This window comes from Amphibalanus amphitrite, unplaced genomic scaffold (assembly GCF_019059575.1).
Source record: "Amphibalanus amphitrite isolate SeventyFive unplaced genomic scaffold, NRLGWU_Aamphi_draft 001942F_arrow, whole genome shotgun sequence".
NCBI lineage: Eukaryota > Metazoa > Arthropoda > Thecostraca > Balanomorpha > Balanidae > Amphibalanus > Amphibalanus amphitrite.
Window position 1 is genome coordinate 6,222 of NW_024883435.1, and position 13,970 is coordinate 20,191.

Genomic DNA, 13,970 nt, shown 5'->3' on the forward strand with positions numbered 1-13,970 from the left:
GTTAAAGGGATATCTCGGCATGTGGTAAAATAGCTATATGTATGCTCCCCCGTTTTGCGTCGTCTGCTAGAATTGAATGAAGCGCTGCTTCTTCAAACCGGAAGAGTTCGAGTACATAAATACAAAATGTAAAATGTTGTTCTCATGACTTTCCATTTTCCCACTTTTTCTGTTCAGTATATATGCAAGACTGCCACTCCCAGCGCACCAGGCCATATAGGTAGATCACTTGGGTCACTTGTCACTGGGCTCAACATTCGAGCGACTGTACATATACATAGATTCTACATAGTAGGTATTGCATTCACTTTATAAAAGGCATATTATATTCGCATTTACTTCAAGGAAAGTATCTACTTTAGACAATGTCATCACCCAGTATCGGTGACTTGATAGTCACCGATGATGAAAAAACTGTCACTGCTGTAAGAGAAGAAATAGCTCAGGCGGCTGCATAAGCTATGCTGGGTGTATAAGGTATGCTGTGTACCGGCTGCATGTAGAATGCCCGAAGATGTGCAAAGATAGATGCGTCACAAAAGCATGACGATTTTCTATGCAAAGTTACATGTGTACATAGTTTCGAATAATTTCGATGTCAGCTAACGACTGTTAAGCAGTGAAACCACTGTCAATGTTATCTGAATAGCCTTGCAATAAATGCAGTGGGATTTTTTTATCTTTAAAAACATTGCAAAAAGCAATAATCATAACACATCGGCAAACAAAAATTAGTTACACTTTCAACAGAAAAGGCAAGGTATTAGATAAGGTTGCATGACAACAAAATGCAATAATAATGAATGAGATAATGCTACATTTAGCACACTTTAAAATGCAGTTCAGTTCTTTTAAAAATAAATTCAACTGTTTTAAAATCGTCGTCAGTTGTTTTAAAATCGTATTCAGTTCTTTTAAAACGGAAGTCATGTGTTTTAAACCCAAGTTCAACAGTTTTAAATCACAGATCAGCTTTTTTAAAATGGAGTTCAGCTGTTTTAAATCGCGGCTAAAAAGGTGTATTTTGGTAAAATGCGACTATTTAGATGGTTTTGCCCTCTGCTCTGTAGCCAAACCATTGACATGAGGCATTGAGGTCAAATCTTAAAAGCGACAGCGTTTTGAAAGGCCTACCGAATGAGTTGTGAAGCTCTAGCTCTTTGGTTCACGAGTTATACCTACGGTTATTTGTGAAAATATAAAAACTAGAATTTTTTCGTCGTAATCTTGTCTTTGTGTTTATCATAATTTTATCATAATTTCATCTTCGATGACCTCAGCGATGACCTAATCGAAAAATGACCTCTACGATTCTGAAGCATACTACAGCTATCTGTTGCTTTTCTCGTCTTTCTAGCCTTCTTAAATTATGATCGGGTCGACGGGTTTGGCCGATACGCCCGCCCCCCCGCCGCCCATGGCTGATTGCACGCGTTAGAGAGCTATCGAACCCACTTGCAGCGCGCTATAGCTTTATATGTCCTCGAGTGTCGAAATAGGCGAAACTTTTCCTTCGATGAACATGATGACGTGGGCTTTGGTCTGAACTGCAACATGACTGAAGTAATTTCTCCATGATTTTCGACGCTCTTTAGAAAGCCGCCTACCGCCGCACTTGTCGCTACGTGACCCTGGAGTCAGGTTAGAAGGGAATATTCAAACACCCCTCAGGGGCGTAAAACTGGAAAGCCTGGGGCCCTGCTCTGCGGGGCGCGGTCGAGCTAGGCTAGAGCCAGCTCGGGATGTTTACACGCCCACGTAAAGCCCTCAAGAATCTGCATAGAGCACAGGCCTTCCAAGACTTGGGGGGTTAGCTATCAACAATCGACATGGTCTTTTGAGACCTACGTGGTGGCTATCAGAGGTCGGTGGGCCCCTCAAAAGCCGGTGCAGGAGCCTCAGATGTCAGTTTGGAGCCATCATGGACCGGTGTGGAGTCCTGATGAATACCTAGGCGTCAAACCCCTAGACGTCAGGGTGGGGCCGGGCGGTGAGGCACGCACAGGCCTGAAGAGAAGAGGAATTTTCAGATGTCGGCTTGACATCTTAAGGGCCCTGCATGGCCTTCTCAGAGGCTGACATATCGTACCGCGGGACCTCCATGAGCCTCAAAAACCTCTATGGGCCCCCTCACGCTTGGGGTATGCTTGCTTCCTAGTTCCTGAAGCATAAAATCTCGTGAGTCTTGAGATGGGCCCATTAGACATGAACTGGGCCATCAATATACCTACATGTGGTGAGTTGACCTATGGGGCATTCCACAATAGATCGTACCACTTTTTTCCAATTTGACACCCTCATCCCTCGGAATTTGACGAGAATTGGTCTCAGGGGTAATCAGGGGCTCTGAATCCACCTGTAACAATTTCAGGCTTATCAGATAAGTATTTTTTGAGTTATGGTGTATAACATTTTTTGGATCTTGCTTTGCAGCGCTAAGTTTGGCGGGCTGTAACTCTAAGACGGATTATTCAAATGCCAAATGTTATATAACATTGAACTTGCAATGAAACAGAGATTAATATGTATTCTTGAAATTTCGAAAAATACGCTATTTTTGATATATGACATATCGAGTTTTCTTTCATTTTTATTTTTTGGACTTTGGGACCAAATTTTTTTGAATTTTTATTTCTTTAAAAAAATATTTGGCTCATTGTTAAGAAGTATGCAAAAAATTAGGAAGGTGTTCTTTCTATAAATGTATTTATTTTACGTCACGATAACGGTTTCGAATGGTGATTTCGGGAGGGGAGCTTACAAATGGCGTGGTAAAGCTGCCTAGTGACATCACGGGTTACTGAAATTTCAATTCAAGTCTGAGTCATCTGAAAAAAGTGAAAAGAGGGTTCATTCAACCCTCTTTCCTATAAGCGCGAGGGTGAAAAAGGCTGTTTGGTTCTGACATTGTTTTGGACGCCAATGCCCATAGCTGTCCGAGATGAAAGTTACAGGACGCATACATGGTGTCCTCCAGAGGTCTCACAACTTGTATATCTGGGAATTTTTCAAGGTTACATGAGGTCAGGTCGGTCACGTGACATCACTGTTATAAATCAATGGGGAAATATAAAAACTGTTATTTTGGCGCCGAGAATGATCTAAAACTATCCCACGTACATGGTATCGTGATTTCATGCACTCCTTGCAAAGTCCAATGCTTAACTTTTGCATTGTTGACCTTGCATGACGTCATTTATGACGTCATTAGGGTCGTACCAGTTTTTCGTCAATAACTCCCGATCAAATGGAGCTAGAGAGTCGGGAAAGCCACCAATGGACTCGGGAAGACCTTCCGAGTCGAATGCTATGCCATATGATACCCTTTGCCCAGCTTCGTGACCTGAGGGGCTCTGACCTGACCTTGACCCGAGGTCAACTACTTAAGTTGACCTCACCCTAGCAAAAAGTATACCATTCGATGCACCTGAGCTAGGCGAACACAATGATGCCAAAATCGCGGCTCTGCGGCCATTTTTTGCGAAGTTATTTACTAAAAACCGAACCCGTAACTTCAGTCACGTGACCTGACCTCAGACGCTACCGGTTAACCTGAGACCTTAGAATCGGGTACCAATCGCTGCGACTTGTAACTGCACACACGCTCGTTTTTTCCGCGAGGCTCTAGCTCTATTAGAAGCGAAACGGCGTGCTGGGGTCGTATCAACCCCTCCGAAACCCATTTTGTTTGCGGGAAAATGAGGAATTTATAGAAAGAACACCTTTCTAATTTTTTGCATGTCGATTTGCAATGACGTGAAGATAATTTTGAAAAAATAAAGATGTGAAAAATTTTGGTCCCAAAAGTCATTAGAGGCAAATGAAAAAAGATAAAGGTTTTTGCTCAACAATGAAATTTTTTCTTTGGAATTTTTAAATAGTAATATCAATTTTTGATGCATCGCAAGCTTAGTGTTGTTTACTTTTTGTTGGTTGCTTAACCCGTTCTTGAGTTATAGGCCATCAAACCCACCGTTACATACCGAAGTTAAAAAAATGTAATGCAATATAACTCAAAAAGTTTTGATCTGAGAAGTCTGATATTTTGCCAGGCGTCTTTGGGGCATATGATTACCCCTAGGACCGATTTTCATTAAAATCTGAGAGATGAGGGTGACGGGCCTGGTACGATCTATCGTGGAATGCCCCCTATATCAAACATGATATCGGCTCAATCAGGATTGGGATAGGCCCTCTCAGACCCAGACCAGACACGGAGTACGGACCCCCCCACACATAGGATGATCATTTCATTCCTGGGATGAGTCTTCTCAGGCCTGAACTGGGCCCTCTCAGACCTGAAATGGGCCCCTCTCAGGGCTGAAGTGGACCCTCTCAGGCCTCAAATAGGTCCTCTAGGGCCTGAAATGGGCCCTCTCAGGCCTAACATTAGCCCTCTCAGACCTGAAATGGGCCCCTCTCAGACCTGAAATGGCCCCCCTCAGCCAGGAAATGGTCCCTATCATGTCCAAAAAAGGGCCCCTCATACCGTAACTGGGCCATCTCAGGTCTGAAATGGTGCCTCTTATGCCTGAAATGGGCCCCTCTCAGGCCTCAAACGGGCCCTCTCTGGCCTCAAACGGGCACTCTCTGGCCTCAAACGGGCCCTCTCTGGCCTCAAACAGGCCCTCTAGGGCATGAAATGGGCCCTTTCAAGCTTGAAATGGGCCCCCTCAGACCTGAAATGGCCCCTCTCAGGCCTGAAATGGCCCCTCTCAGGCATGAAATGGGCCCTATCAGGCCTCAAACATGCCCTCTAGGGCCTGAAATGGACCCCGTCAGGCCTGAAATGGGCCCTCACAGGCATCAAATGGGCCCTCTCAGGCCTGAAATGGGCCCCTCTCAAACCTCAAACAGCCCCGCTAGGGCCTGAAATGGGCCCTCTCAAGCTTCAACTGGGCCCCTTCAGATAATGTTGGCAAGCGCTTTTTTGAGGCTCATTGTAAATAAAATGATAATAAGAAACCGTAGCCTCATAATAAGGTTCAATATATTGCCGAATATAATTATAACAAAGTGAGACGACAGTTTCGGGCGTAGCCCATTATCAAGTCTGACATATTTTTTGAAATTTAAAAATGTCTAGCACACTCGCAAACACAAACATTCATTGAAGCGCATCTTCCTTTTTCTGGGAAAGGAAGATGCGCTTCAATGAATGTGTGTGTTTGCGAGTGTGCTAGACATTTTTAAATTTCAAAAAATATGTCAGACTTGATAATGGGCTACGCCCGAAACTGTCGTCTCACTTTGTTATAATTATATTCGGCAATATATTGAACCTTATTATGAGGCTACGGTTTCTTATTATCATTTTATGGGCCCCTTCAGGCCTGAAATGGGCCCTCACAGACCTGAAATGGGTCCTCTCAGGCCTGAAGTGGCCCTCTCATGCCATGGAACGGGCCCTCCTAGGCCTTGGATGCACCCCCTTAAATCATAAAATGGGACTATAAATCCTAAAGGGGGGCTATCAGGCCTGAAAACTGTTTTTCAGTCCTATGACGGACCTTGACATTAGTGATAAAAAATTGTCAGGCTGCATAACGTTACAGTTCGAATCGACGTTGGGCCCCTAGGATAAGAGACGTGGGTGAGATCTCACCCCTTTCACCCCCCCCCCCTGGCTGCGCCACTGATCGCAGCAATACGCTATATTTGGTTTTCGACTTTAGTCGCCAATCTAAAATACACTGGGCAGCGGGCATACAGTCTATATGTGGTCAAACCTGTGCAGTCGCTGTCAGTGGATCTGAACCCGACTGTAGGAGTGAGATGGACGGGCCGCAGCACCGGCGGCCTTTTTATCGGCCGCGCAGGGGGTCCGACCGTCACCGGTCAGCCCAAATCCGCTCAGCACTAGACAAAAACGACCCCGTCAGTGGGACCGATGTGGTTCGAACCGCCGCCCACTGGCCACCCATGGGCCGCGCGTGACGGACAGCGCCGGGGAGCGAGGTGCACTGACCGGCACACATCGACAGCGACTGGTGGCTGGTGATCAGACTGCTGACTGGTGATCAGACTGCTGACTGGTGATCAGACTCACTAGTCACTGGTCACCAGTCACCAGTGAGCGCGGTGACCTGTCACCGTTTATTTAAGCATACAACGACATCCACTCAAAGAGGGCTTTTCAGTCGAGGCACAATTCCATAGACAAGATACGGTGTGAATAAGAGTATTCACACTCAGGTCCTGTTAACTTTGTTCTGATGACTGATCAGATCAGATAATAATCGGTATACCGATTTTTATATAATGTGCCTCAGCGGCTGCCGGTGCGTCTGGTTGGCCGTCTCCCGACCGGCGCTGCCGCCGGCGCACAGTGGGTTTTTGTGCGGCTCCGATCGACAGCCGGACGCCGGCGGCGCACTTCCCACGCACCCCGTGACCGGCACGTGAGGCGGCCGATTTTCCGCCCGGCGGGGCCGCCGCTCGGCTGTCAGACCGCGCCGCGACCTGACAGCGCCTGAAAGGTCCGGCGAGAGACGGACGGCGCCTGACGGGGCCGGCGACAGGCCGACGGCGCCATGGACATCAGAGTGACGGGGTGACGCCGGGTCACCCCCTGTGTGTTAGAGAGCTCTCAGCGGCCTCTCCCGTACCCTATCGAATTGGATAGTGCTTTGGGCACGATCTGCCTCGCTAGCCAATTTTGAACGTCGGGCGCTCCATCCCGGTTCATATGTGTTGCGCAGTATTCATTTTCTTCCATCTCAAGATAACGAGACTCCGAATGAGAGGTTCATCTTCTGTAGCTTCCTGACCTTCATGGCTTAGCTCTCCGCCAAGTTTCAGCCTATCAGCCTTCTCTCTGCTAATCACAGCGTTAACACCACATGCAGACATACTGACATCACTGACGTGCATACCAACATCATGACGCACATACCACATACCAGCCACCATTCCTGCTCCCACCTGATCCCACCTCCCCCGGCGGGGGGCGGGGCGCGGGGCGGCACCGCTGCCCTCCCCAGTGGTCCCTCGTCATCCCATAATGACGGTGCTTGCGCCGCACTAATTGGCACGCTGCCAATCGCAGCCGGGCCGCGGGGCCGACTCGTATAGATGACGACTGAGCCGTACCGAGCCGAGCGACGATAAATTCAGCGGCGCTAGGCGCCAACTCAGACGGTTATTAACTGCGCCTGATCACGGGCTATCCGTTGAAAAAAACGCCGCTGGATTCAGAGGGCACCTGGTGGCGCTCGGTGTCTATAAAGCTGCTCAATCATTAAAATTACCGGCTAAACGATAGCTGGTGCACAGGCTGTGATTCCCTGACAAATCATTTAATGCAGCGATTGTGTTTTTCAATAGCATGATTGACGGTGGGAGCCATCGGAGCCGACCTTGTTCCCACACTCTACCTTCTGGTGCAAAGGAACGTGGGGGCAAATGGTCGTCTTGGAATGGGCCCTTCTCAACCCGGAATATCATTACAACCTTTGAGTTGGTCTATGGCAATCCGGCAATGTTACCGTCACCAAGATATTTACAGCCGCCTAATAAAGTTCCATTACCACCTCTTCACTGCCTTCCAAATGGTAGTATCCACCCTTCTTTGTGCCTCACGCATCTCTCATATTTCCTGGTCTCGCGGTGCGGTCGGTGCGGGTGTCCCGGCGGGGTGTGGGACATTTGACCGCGGCCGGCGGCACCTGTGGGCTGGGACACCCTCCGGCCGAGCCGCCGCAGTGCCGACCGCCGGCGCCCCCCGGCGGGACGGAATGCCCTCCATCAGCGATACAGAGGCGGCCGTGAGTGACGACGGGAGCTCCGCCGACACCTAACTACATAGAGCCGCGGACCTCCTCCCCGACATCCAGCCACAGCCGGGGACCGCTGGCAGGGACCGAGACCGCCACCCGCCTTCTGCTTCTGCAGACGGCGCGGCGGGCCTTCTCTGATTTACCCTTTGAAGCCGGTCGGAGCGCCGCGTCGGGCCGTCGGCCTGCCCAGCTATCACAGCCTGTAACCGGTAACTTTTGGGGCTATCACGGCATGTAACCGGTAACTTCTGACACATTATGACGGAGACTCCGACGACTGAGTGGACCAGATGTGGTTGGTTAAACCACTGACTGAGAACTGATGACTGATTGGAAGACTTCAGGCGTGCCACTGAGTTGCCGGGAGAGGTTCCAGCAGTCAAACAGGTTCTCTTATTTGCAGAGCAGGCTCCATAATCGTGAAGCTCCAGCTTAGGTAGGTAATTGTCAGCGTAACCTTCAATGTGACCTCTCTCGCGCCTTACGGTTCGACTTGTTTGATCTTGCCGGTTCATTCGACCCAATGAATGGCGGCACACTTTGATCTTACGCTCCTGATCGAGGCTGTCTTTGGTAAACTCATTTAGCAAATGATTGTGAAGACTCTTGTCCGACCGAAGACCTAGCTGACCTCTCACTTCCCAATGTAGCACTCCTTCTTGTCTTTTATGCTCCTTCTCCACTATTTTCTTTGCCATTTCCTCTCGCGCCTAGTATCTGCCTTTCGGCTATGTTCCCGGGGTGTTGATTGCCGCCGGGTGCCCTCTGAAGGCGTGTTGAGCTGCCCTCCCGTTTGTCAGCTGCAGGTCAGACTCGTCGCACCTCCTGCCGGCGTCATTACCAGCTGACCAGGTAACGTACCCCACCGGTCCCCGCTACCGGGCCGACCGAGACGCTTTTTGTGGGGGTGGAGATTGAACACTGGCTCGGAATGGGGCCAGGCGGTGCTTCAAGAGTGGCTTCCGGATAGATGATCAAACGGCATATCACCGCAGGTGTTCAGCTGCAGGGGAAAGTTCTTCGTGCTGAGGATTCGAAACAAATCAAGAAAGGCATTCAAACGTCGCATCCAGCATTCGATGGTTACCTTTGAAACAGGCCTTCCTGGCTCACGCTTATGACATTTCCGTTTCTCCAGAGCCAGAAACCAAACGGTGGAAATAACTTCGCCGCAGCAGCGGAAACCGCAGAATGTTCGTGTGACGGACGTCCACACATGCATCATATCGCCCTGTATCTCAGCACCCGCAGTCCTTCCCTCGCGGTCGGCTCCCCTCAGACCGGCCGTCCGACCCACTCACCATTCATGAGGCCGCTCGTGCTCGTAACCGCCATCGGCCTGTCGGGCTAATTCAATCCTGGCCGTACGTCATCCACAGGTGCTGCGCACACCGTGTCCCCGGGCGGGGAGGGAGGGAGGGTACCGGGGAGGCGTGGGAGCCGGGACGGTCGGTTCCCACAGCCGATGGTTACCTTGGGGAGACTCCCCGCTCTCCCAGCGGGGAGTCTCCCCACTGCCGGCCGCGGAATCTGTGGGTGCCGGCTCCGGGAGACAGCGCGGCGCACTGGGTCAGGTGGTGAGGTCGCACACAGTTCTGAGGAACCGCTGCGACGCCAGACGGTAGGTCAGTCTGAGAGGAAGACCACCAGATGGGCAGTGGCGAGAGAAAATGCGAGCTGGTTCCACATACTTGTATGTAAGCTGTCTCGACTCAGGACGCCGCACAGCGTGAGGACGGCTGCCCGAGGGCCAACAGTCATTTCCGCCGACAAGCTCAGTAGTTTCAGAAGGCCGTCAGTCATGAGTTTCACAGAAAACATGCATTCAGTCTTATGGAATGTCTTCTGTCGAGAACACCCATCGTTGCCAATTGACCTGCTCTCTGCTCAGAGACCACCCTGCTCTCCCTCTGAGGCCCATAACCCGACCTCCGCCCGCCGTCAGACAATACCGTCCTAGCGCGCATGTGAGCACGCGCAAATAACTCAAACGTGCTGCCAACACAAGAACGGAGTAAAACGTGACAAATGATAGCTCGCGTGCCGCCTTTATTCGACTCTGAATAGTGAGAATTAATTCGCTACTTTTTGTTCATTACTGCCTCATTGACTCTCATTAACCCCGATTATTGTCTGTCATTGGCGGGATTTATTGTTGTGGCCGGCGGTATGTGAACGGTGCGCTACACGGCTGGGACTCCTCACGTCGTTTGTCAGCTTTGTCACTCTGGCCGTACGCCGCCCGGTGGCCCGGCTCTGTGGGCCGTGTATGAACAGAGCCGGATGGCCAGGACGGAGCTGAGGAGAGGAGGGGCCGCTCAGTGTAGCCGAGCTGAGGAGAGGAGGGCCGCTCAGTGTGACGGAGCTGAGGAGAGGAGGGCCGCTCAGTGTGACGGAGCTGAGGAGAGGAGGGGCCGCTCAGTGTAGCCGAGCTGAGGAGAGGAGGGCCGCTCAGTGTGACGGAGCTGAGGAGAGGAGGGGCCGCTCAGTGTGACGGAGCTGAGGAGAGGAGGGGCCGCTCAGTGTAGCCGAGCTGAGGAGAGGAGGGCCGCTCAGTGTGACGGAGCTGAGGAGAGGAGGGCTGATCAGTGTAGCCGGGGATAGCAATTGATGACCTGTCCGTACGGGCGATCGATGTGGGCTGGGCTCTGAAATTGTTGGAAAGTTCCATGGTAGATGTGAAATAGTGGTGAGATACCGATACTTTGGAGTGCAGTGTGGCGGATGCGGACTAGGTGCGACGTCTATGTGAGAATGGGCATCAATAAAGTGGGAAGACATCAAAACGCTTCCTATAAGAAGCTTAATTGTTCTGAGGACAGGTAGCCATTATCCATCTAGATGAGACGACGAAAAATCGGGAAGGTCGAGCATTCTCTGATCCACTGCACTGGCCAGGCTGCTTTCTCAACAAAACAAAACATATAATTGGGCAGACTTTGAAGCAGACTAGGCCATATCAAAGGGCCGCTTACAAATTTACAATGCTTGCTATGGACGTCACGTCCAAGCTGTTTATAGCGAAATCATGACCTGAGCGGGCCTGTGATCTGTTCTAGCCCTCTCAGTCTCCGTGCAGCGATGGTTGTGTTCTTTCAGTCGGCTCCTGCGCTCTTGCGGCTCCTCCAGCTCCTCTGAGGTTACTGTCAGTTATCGGTTACCGTCGACCCCTCTGCTCCGGCGGCTCTGGCGGCTCCCCTGCTGCCGTATCGGTTATTCTCGGCTCCACGGCTCCGGCGGCTCTGGCGGCTCCCCCGCTGTCGTATCGGTTACCGTCAGCGGCCTGCCGATCACTCTGGCCTTCAGCGCCGCGCTCCATCGGGGCGCGCCATCTCTGTTGCAGTGGGCCGCGCGTGCGGCGCGCTTTGTCGCGCCCGAGTGCCGATCGTGATAGTATCGGCGCCATCCGTCTGCGGCCCGGCGAGGGGGCGGCCGCGCGCCACAAGAACGGCGGCGGCGCCGGCGCCGGGTGTAGGCGCGGTCACTCACCCGGGCAGCAGGCGCCCGGCGCCCGCCTCTGAATCGGAGATAAATTACCGCAACAATGCCGATTCGTCGTGCATTCCGTGCCGCCGCCTGACTGATGGAGGCGCTGACACCGCGCCGCGCTCCGCCAGCAGGACCTCGCGGTCCAGCCCCCACAGAGCTCCGCCAGGAACTCCAGGCCCATCCCACACAGCTCATCGTCACAGTCCCCGCAGCCCTCAGTCATGGACCCTCCATTCTAGCCGCTATTGCCCAACACATTTATTTTGTCCCTGCAGTACCACTGCGCTTAGCTGCGTTTAATCCAGCTTTTTCGCCTTACGATGCAATTTGGTTTGTCGTAGGGTTACAACTCTTTAAAACTTATCGTACATTGGTCTCCTTATGTGGTCGACTGATAAGGACAGCCATTTGGTCCATGCTCTCCGCTCAGATCAGTCGGAATGCGCCCGCGTTTCCCACTCCGCATGGACACCCGGAAAACCCCGGGAGGACGGGCTGAGATCACCGTCACCCCGCTGGCCGGCCGGCCGCAGTGCCGTTACCGTGCTCGGCCGCTCCACAGAAGACGCGGGCCGTCATCGGCTGCAGGCCGCTCGGCTGATCCCCCGGCCAGCGGAGTGTGAGCCGAGCCAAGCTGACACCTCTGCCGGAGCTCACCGAGACGAGCTGACACCTCTGCCGGAGCTCACACGGCCGGCCCGGAGCGCGCAGCCGCAGCAATGACGCGCTCTTCAACTGACAAACTAAATCCGGCGCGACACATCGGCCCACTCGTGTCGCATTAAGATGAACAAGCGCTCGTCAGTACTAAGCCGCCGACCCGTCCGGCCGAGAGGCGCGGCTGTCGGCTGTTCGGGAGAGACGGATCTGGAGACAGATCACCGACCGACGGCCGCTCTCCACCGGCGCTGAGCTGGACAAACACCCAGGGAGGAAAGGAACCGGGTCACAGGCGCGGGACAGCATCGAGTCACACCGACAGGGCTCGCACAGGTGCGATCGTACAGACGAAAGGGCGCTACAAGACAGGAGTGCTCTCCTCCTGCCGCTCGGACAGAGGTGTGGAGATTGGGACGTCACGTGGGTCCAGCGGAGGTCAGGAGGAGACCTAGGGTGATGTGAGTGAGGAGGGGGAGGGCACCAGTGACCGGTGCGGCACCGACTGCCGCTCCCCCGCCGCTACCGCCGCCGCCAACAATGACGCACTAATAAAAACCTGAATGAGGGATGATAGCAGGCACGGCTGCAAGATTGCAGCGTCATATAATCAAAGATGGCCATCGCAGCAATTGACTGCCGGACAGGTAGCGACAAAAACCATTTACTGCCTGCATTCAGCCGGCAACCAATCGGAGCGCACGTTCGTACGGTGTCCGCCTCTGATTGGTGGACGCGGCGGTGCCGAAATTTCTTGCTGATCACGTCGTCCATCGCAATCAGAGGATCGTGACTGAAATCGGCGGCGCGCGCCGTCCGTCCGAGAGCGGCTGTCACGCCGTGCAAAATGGCCGCCCGGCCGGCCCGACCATTGTCCAGTCGTTAGCTCTATTGATAGCGCTGCCGAGCGTGCATACCAAGTGCCGGCGAGCGACGGCGTCCGCGCGGCCCGGCCGCCGCAGCCGTCCCGTCGGCACGCACTGTTCGCGGTCCGGTCATCGGTCGGCCGAGTGACCTCTCCGGTACTCCACAGCATGCTAGCTGGAGCCTGAAGCTCGGACGACTGAGACAGGAATTAACTCATTTAACCCGTAAAGTGCATGGTAAGAGCGTTTATTTCGGAGCAGAAACAGCAAAATAGGTGACGTACATTTTTGTTATAAAGATAAACAGACCCAGGGAATCAGACACACCGTGTCGGTCGGGGCCTGTGGTTTTAGGACCATGATCCAACCTCATTAGGCTGCTCAGAGCGGTGGCTACGTCTCGTAAGTCTCCAAGAGGAGGCGTCCCACGTCTCGTGGGCCCCGCAGAGTGAAGTGCTACGTCTGGTGGGTTCCGCAGAGAGGTCTACGTCTCGAAGGTCTCGCAGAGGAAGCGCAGCGGCGCGCCGCACGGCAGGCTGCCCCACTGTCCGGTGGACTCCACCTGGTTGATGTTGGCGCACCGCTCGTCGGTGCCCGTCGGGATCGACGACCAGAACGTCCAGTCCAGCGGCGATTCGTCCTCCCAGTGAAAGCCGCTGTAGCCCGCCCGCCGGTACAGCCCCATCCAGGCGCGCTGGCCGTCCAGCATGTCGTGCGCCAGGAACGAGTTGACGTCGATGTCGTGGATGGAGACGGACTTGGAGCCGGGGTAGCCGAAGTTGCAGACGTCGCTGATGGACCAGCCGCCGACGTCGAACGTCGACGCGTAGTAGCACTTGCCTTTGAAGGGTCTCCATTCGTTGCTGGGACAGGCGGCGTTGGCCAGGAGTGCGACCGAGCAGCCGATGGCGAGCTGCAGAAGGGAAACCATGGTGGCTCTTGGAGGATTGCTGGCTACCTTTTAGGCAGACTCAATCAGCAAACTCTAAGGCTGACTTGAATGGATGCTGTCTCGACCTGGCTTTTATTCAACTTTGTCTGTGCGGAAGTCGGTAGAATTTCTGGGAGACGTTATTCTAGGCATGAGACAGAAGCAGATGAACCTATGCTTCGTGGTATGGCTCTCCAAATGGGAAACTTTCTCGCATGTCCTGATATTCCTCGTAGAGCTCGCTTCAGT

The 13,970-nt window shown here is 52.9% G+C and overlaps 1 protein-coding gene across 1 annotated transcript; it reads right to left on the reverse strand.

The window, feature by feature from the left end:
• Positions 1-13,274: 13,274 nt before the first annotated feature.
• On the reverse strand, positions 13,275-13,721 carry LOC122375866 (C-type lectin domain family 4 member A-like). Its single transcript, XM_043355440.1, has one exon. The coding sequence runs from the start codon at positions 13,719-13,721 to the stop codon at positions 13,275-13,277; it is 447 nt and encodes a 148-aa protein (XP_043211375.1).
• Positions 13,722-13,970: the final 249 nt, after the last annotated feature.